The sequence below is a fragment of the Triticum aestivum genome, chromosome 4B (genome assembly GCF_018294505.1).
Source record: "Triticum aestivum cultivar Chinese Spring chromosome 4B, IWGSC CS RefSeq v2.1, whole genome shotgun sequence".
In the NCBI taxonomy this organism is placed as follows: Eukaryota; Viridiplantae; Streptophyta; class Magnoliopsida; order Poales; family Poaceae; genus Triticum; species Triticum aestivum.
Window position 1 is genome coordinate 515,594,228 of NC_057804.1, and position 7,222 is coordinate 515,601,449.

General features: G+C 43.9%; 1 protein-coding gene across 1 annotated transcript; it reads right to left on the reverse strand.

Annotated features, from left to right (window-relative positions):
• Nucleotides 1-881: 881 nt before the first annotated feature.
• On the reverse strand, nucleotides 882-5,502 carry LOC123093004 (uncharacterized). Its single transcript, XM_044514878.1, has 3 exons — nucleotides 4,009-5,502; nucleotides 3,636-3,766; nucleotides 882-1,529 (listed from the first exon to the last, which is right to left on the reverse strand). The coding sequence occupies exons 1-3, from the start codon at nucleotides 5,385-5,387 to the stop codon at nucleotides 1,210-1,212; spliced, it is 1,830 nt and encodes a 609-aa protein (XP_044370813.1). The 5' UTR covers nucleotides 5,388-5,502; the 3' UTR covers nucleotides 882-1,209.
• Between the last annotated feature and the right edge of the window lie 1,720 nt (nucleotides 5,503-7,222).

A 7,222-nucleotide genomic window follows, 5' to 3' on the forward strand; every position in this document is an offset into this window, starting at 1 on the left:
TGCATCATGTGTCTATCAATGAGTGAGTTGTTCTTATCCGTGGCTTGGAGGATCATGTTGAAGTCTCCAATGACCAGCCACGCGCCCGGACAGAGCGATCTCCTGGCCTCTAATTCCTCAAGGAAAAGCATTTTGTCCTGGTCCTCTTGGGGGCTGTAAACCGTGGTGAGCCATCAGGGTGCACCATCTGTGTGGGCGAGACAAAGCCAGAGATGAAGTGCGTGTCCCGCACACAATTCGTGATGCGCACCAACTCCGATTTCCAAGCTAAAAGGACTCCTCCCCTAGTGTCACAACTAAATTATTAACAACGGGTGCTTGCGGCGCTCCACCCCACTAGTATAACAAAAAGTAGGCTTTGGTTTTTCACAGTTTTTTAAATATATTTTTTTGCAAGGGCAATTAGGTAAGGTGCCGACTACGAGCTGCACCGTCAGCTGCAAGAGGTGACAATAACGTCAACAGTGGGGGTGTCGATGACAACGACGGTTGGGGCCTCGGGGGTGGCGAAGAGGCCGAAAGCAAGGTGGCGGCAAAGAGGTCAAGAAAAGGCCAGAAACTCGATGGAGTGGGGAGGACTAGCCTGCGTGCTACCAACACACTGGGCAAGGGAGGACAAGGGAAGGACGCCGCGAGTGTTCGCGGAAGGGGAGGACGCGGCAGAGTGTTCACGGACGCAAACCGATCCCAGATTTGGGCTGAAAATGAGTCAAAGCGAACAGCAAAATGGACATTGATCCCTTTGCGTCACCGCATTGTGCCGTGGTTCAACATGTCTCTAGGACACATACATGACCAAAAACATGTTTCTAGGACACATACAGACGAATTGCATTGGCCCATTAGAAGTTGCCCTTAGCTCAACATGTCTCTAGGACACATGACCAAAAACATGTTTCTTTAAGAAACCAAACACATGTTCCATGCATCATCCCCTCAAAAAAAAAAATGTTCCATGCACGTAACATTTCTGAGAATGTCCCTACACAATGCGAGACTAGCTACCAAATACGGCCTATTGATTGCACAAACTATGTGCAACAAAGCACACTGTCGCCGGCACACCAAATGACATTTTCTAGACATAAACGTTTGCCAGTAAAACAAACACACAGATATCTTATGTAACTTAAACGCCCCAGAACGCTTTCACCTTCAAAGCACATTGTACAGCAATTGCTCTCGCTGGCATTTCAAGCTGCGTAAAGATTAGGAGAGCTCGTCCTCAGGCCGGAGCACTCGGTGGGGTGGCATCTCAACCACCGTCGAGGTGTCATTTGGGAGCCCGCTGTCAGGCTGGGCGACTGGGGATGTTTGACTCTCAGATGGCCGCAAGATGACATTACCAGCTGCACGATCAGTGTGTTCATCTGTCGACTGAGGCATTAGTTGGGTGGAGCGCCGGTGTGCTAACTGCAACAGCTGTGAAAAGAATGCACCACCAAGTGGCATTGAGAGCCATGGCTGACCATGATCGTCAGTGTTTAGCACCGGGTACACCGATTGGGAGCTCACTGGATGAACATCCTCTGCAGCAAATGCAACGTAAGAAAGTCAGAATACAGGTACAATTAACTGGGGGCAATGGAGCTCCGGCTCCATGGTTACAAATGAACGACAGAAAGATGTTCCCTTGATAAAAAACCGACAGAAAGATGTATTTAATGAGCTTCAGTTTTGGGGATATAAGAATTCAAATGAAATGCACATACCCAGAACTTTCAGACACATTAAAGTAAGACTTATAGTACACATTTCACTTGTCCGAACTACTAGTTGCTTTGCCCTAGTACATATAATATTGTCACTTGGTTTCCAAGGTAGGAAACTTAGCAACATCAATAGGCAACTACACAGTGCAAGCAACTTAGCAACATGGTAGACAGCTGAGCATCAACAGTAGGCAACTTCGTAATATTGTAGACAACTTACTATCAATGTGGGCAAATTTGGAGTAAACGTTAGGACGATTATTAGGTCCTAGACTCCTAGTACTCACAGAGTCACAGTGTGTTTTTTCATCTTCATAGTGTAATAGGCAACTTATAGGATGATGTTAAGCTACTCATTAATCATGGTAGGCAACTTAACATAATCGTTAGGCTAATATATGTTAATGGTAGCCAATATAGAATAACATTAGACTAATTGCAGACATTGTAGGCAACCTAACAGAAGTTGATTTATGTAACACCATAGTTGCTTCTAGTTTCGAATAGCTCTTCGCAAGAGATCCAGCCACGAAAACAGAATTTAACTTCCACGTCCAGTTAAACAGAATTAAAATGCATGTGTCATCTTGTCTCCTTGCATGCAAAGATTCACTCTATTTACGAGCTGTTTCTAAGAGTGCGTGTTGACTGGTGGGAATCAGACACGTGCATGTTTGGGGAACACAGGAGACCAATTTTATGGCTACTGTTGGGACAAACATCCTTATTTTTCAGGTATTCATTTGGGAAAGCGAAATAGTTCAGCTGTACTATCTGTGCTCTCTTGATATATATCTTATTATCTTTTACCTATATACATAAAATCTAAATAACAGGTCATGTTCACAAGTTAAACAGGAATTCCAAGAGAATTCTTCATAGTTCATACGGCAGTTTCTATTACTTATTATTGGCCCAAGTGCAAGATGCCTTTTAACATGATTATTCCACTGTAGATAATACTGCTAAAGAGAAGCTCCGCTAATTCTCAAATTTGACAGGCGCAGGGTCACCAAAAAAAAGGGCCTGCTTGCTACTATCATAATGCCCAGCATTTCAATATGAGTAATTTGCAAACTGCATGGAGATCAATATTCTTTTTGGCATAATTACATTGTGCCAAGCATCTTCACTGCTTACTACTCATTATACAGGAGTCTTCACAGTACTTGAAAGGGAGTTAGTAATGGTGGTTGCGCATCGCTCCCCTTTTCAACTAACGTGTCCACAAAAAGAATGTCGCCGGCAAGTGGACCTTGCAATATGTTCTCTTCTACGAACACATCGACATTCTTCTTTCGCAAATCACAACAAACCCCATCCCAACTGCCCTGAATTGGTCTATCTCCTCTCTAACAGCAGCGGGGCAGAGCCCTTTGTTGGCTAGATCCACACACCCTTGCTAGCCACATGACATTTTTGAAATCCCTCATCATCAATGCAGAGAAGTGGGAGACAAATCAATGATGGTGGCCACATCAGAATACCTAATAAGGTAAATATAGCGGACACGCCTACATTGATAGGACTTGGATGCATACAAAGGCATGTGGTGGCCACCAGATATAATGAATCAAGGGTAAGGCTACGCCACAACGACACAGGAAGTTATACATGCCAAACATGTATTGTTCATAAGATAGAACGACATTTTGATAAACTTATTTTTAATATCTCAGAAGCTAGTAGCAACACAAGTACCCTACTTGTTTACAGGACATGAAAGCTTAACCGACTTTGCATTACAGAGCTAATATTAGCTGTAAAGGCTTATAGAGCTAACATTTTTGTTGACACTATGGAAACAAACGTATTATTGCCTCAGTAGCTTCAATATCTTATGCTAGAGGAAAACCGAAGAACATCTAAAAATATATAATGTAAAGACAACACGCTTATCAAAGCCAAGTTAGAAGTTATTACCTGATGCTGATGGACAATTGAGATGCATGGGACGTGATAAATTGGTAAACGATGGGGGTGGATAGTTTGATGAAAGATGACCATGCATCACAAAATTCCGTGATAAGCCAGCAATCTCCTCAGCACATGACCTTAAGCATATAAAGAAAGAATACACATCATTTGTCATAAGGTGAAATATTAACTAACTAATGGAGAGTTTAGAAATGTATAATCAATAAAAAAAAAGGGCAACCTGGTGCATGTAGCTCCCGCTTGCGCAGGGTCCAGGGAAGGGTCCGACCACTTTGGGTCTATAGTACGCAGCCTTTCCCTACATTTCTGTAAGAGGCTTGTATCTTCACTGAAGAATCAATTTTAAAAAATAACAAACCTTTGAATTTCATTCAGATATTTGGGGAACACACATGTCAAATAGTCTGGTTTGAAATGATAGGCTCTCTCAGCACGATATGGTACAAGTATTTCCACCTCCTTCTTTCCAAGGTCAACACCAACCATCCAAGCAGTCTTATCATACGAGTCCATCATCGACATCAGGTAGACAAGATCATCACCACTTGGGCTGAGGGCCGGGTGCGCTGTTGTCAGGCTCCTTAATGGTGATTTTCCACAACCATCCCATAGCTGTGGCAACAAGGCAAACTGATTTGGGTTGTTGGCCAAGATGTCATCAACATGAATAATGTGCCCCTTGCGCCAATGGTCCCAAGCAGTATGCCTATAACATGTCCGGATCTTCCAACCATCAGGGATATAATTAATTTGCTCTCGCGGCGCTTCTAGGAAGTCCTCATGCGGACGGAGGAGGATATCCAGGTCGTACATCCTATCTACACTATCCAGATCCTTCGTCATCTTAAACCTCTTACTACGACTGTTAATACTAACAACCTCCCGCCTGTAAAGATGATCCATCTCGACAAATTTGATAACACCATTGTAGCAGGCAATGTCCCGAACCGGCTTTGGGTCACCCTCCCGAGGCAAGTTGAATTCAGGCTTGGGAAGTGGAATGAAAAAGATAAATGGGTCCTCGTCAAGAATGTTGCAAGCAATAATACCACGCCAGAGGTCGACCCATCCTACCACGCCTCCACCAAGAGTGATAACCTTGTGAGGTACAATGAACATGTCCTCTACCCTGAGTTCAGTAGTAGATGCCTCCAACTGCAATGTCCTAGTGACCCACTTGTCCTTCTTGGATGAAAAAATACTGATGTCATAGTAACCAAGGGTAGTTGTGACGGCTAGATCGGCAAGGAAGAATTCCCCATCGTCGCCCTTGTCACACGACACGACACCGACATACAGTGTATTCCTGGTACCTGGAGGAGTAGCCGGGATCGGTTTGAGGGATGGCTTGTCTCGGCCAACCTTGTAGATGAAGTACTCGGCGAGACCACAGTGTTGGACAGAACTTCGGGAGCCGCTGGTGAAGGCGAAGCATAGGAGGACGAGGTCCTTCTCCGAGAATAGAACCCGGGGCTCAACGGCGAAGTGCCCGGGGTTGAAATCAGGGCCATGGACGCAAAAGTGGGAGACGGCCGGCGGATCCGCTAGGTAGAAGGTGACCTTTACGATGCGACCGGTGCTTGATTTGGCTTCAGCGGTGGTGGCGTTCTCGAGATCGGCGAAGTAGGCCTTTCTGTCGAGTAGAACCCAGGCGGGATAGCGAGAGGGGGTGGCGGCGGCGCCGGTGGCGGCGGCGGCGGCGGCTGGGGGCTGAAAGGAAGAAGCGGGGAACTCCATGGTAGTCGGAGCAGATCGGATTTGGGAACTAGGGTTGTAGTCTGCACAGGTCGGATTGGGGAACTAGGTTGAACTGACTTTCTATGGGTCGGCGGCGATAGTTGGGCTGGATTTCGAGTCGTCCTTCTAGCGCAGTTTATAGGAGTTCCCGCAACTCACCCGGCAAGGTATTCGAGTGGAGTTCGGTCACTGGTTTCGGGGATTCCAGACGCTTCCAGGCCGATTTTTGGAAGCTTCCAGCCTTTTTTGTTTTTGTTTTACACCGGTTTTGTTAAGTTTTCTCTTTTCTTTTCTTCTTTTTTTATTTTTCCTTTCTCTTTCCTTTTCCTTTTTTTCATTTTATAAATAGTGAACTTTTTTAATTTCCAATTTTTTCTACAAATTCGTGATTTTTTTTAATTTTGTGAACATTTTTCCTTAAATTTCTGAACTTTTTAAAAGTTGTGAATTTTTACCCCCAAATACATAAACTTTGTTTAGATCCATGAACTTCTTTGAATCTGTGAACTTTTAAAAAAATTGTGAACATTTAAAAAAACATGTACTTTTTAGGGGACCGCGAAGGCGCTAACGTCGGCCGGGTGATAGATCAGTCGGCTCGCGGGCCATCAGATCTGGTGCATCGGTGCCCTCCATAGTTGAAATATAGGTATTGTTGTAGAAAATTTCTGTAACAGAGGTCTTGTTGCATGATTTTTTGCAACTGAGATTTTGTTGCAGATTTTTTTCCCTTGCAACAGAGGCTTTGTTGTAGAATTCTTTTTTTGTCTTCATCTTTTTACAAACTTTTTTACAACTGCGATTTTATTGCAGATTTTTTTTGCATCTTTGTTGCAAACAAAAATCCGTCCTTGTTTTTTGCAACATTGATGATGTTACAGAAGAAACTTGTGCAACATTGGTGATGTTGCAGAAATTACAAAAAAAATCGTCAGAAGCCAGCAGCATGTCACGTGGGACATGTGTTGTGCAAGCAAGGTGGCAGATGAAATGAAGGGAGTAGCTACTATTACTAGTTAGGCAGCAATGCAATATGACATGGAAGGCTGTAAGTCAAAACGCACACATACTGATCTGAATGTTATGCGGCACATATATTGAAAGTATCAACCAGTGGACCACAGAGCTAGCACGCTTCCATGTGAACACTTCCAGCACGGCCCGAGTGAAATTGCCACGAAACGATTTGACGGTGCAGCGCCCGACGAACGCGCAAGTTATGATCAGCCGGCTGATTAATAACGTTTCCCTACTTGTTATCAAAATTTTAGAACTTTTTTGGATTCATGAACTAATTTCAAATTCATGAACTTTGTAAAAATGTGAACTATTTTGAAAATTCATGAACTTTTTACAGATCCATGAAGTTGTTTTTAAAATTATGAACTTTTCTAATTTGTGAAAAAAATTGCAATATTTTTTCTAAATTCGTGAAATTTTTATTTTCATGATTTTTCTAAATTTTGTGAACTTTTCAAAAAGTCAACAGTCAAAGTGGGCCCTAGTCAACATCAGCGGTCTGTCAACTAAGAACCGACCGAACTGAGTGAACCAGGGAAATAAAAAAATGAGCAAGCCAATAACTTTTTTCGAGTGAGCAATCCAAGAACTGAACTAGAGCCCACCTCCACCTGGTGGGCCGGCCCAACGCGGTACAACGTGAACTGCCACATAGGACCTCCTGGATGGACGACGTATCACAATACATCATGAGATTTTTTTTTCCAGGCGATACCCCTAGCGATCTAGGGTTCCAAACTTTCCTCTGGCGGCGGCCAGAGTCCACATAATCTCTCGCCGGCGGCCGATCCCCTTTGGTCGACGGGGAGATCTAC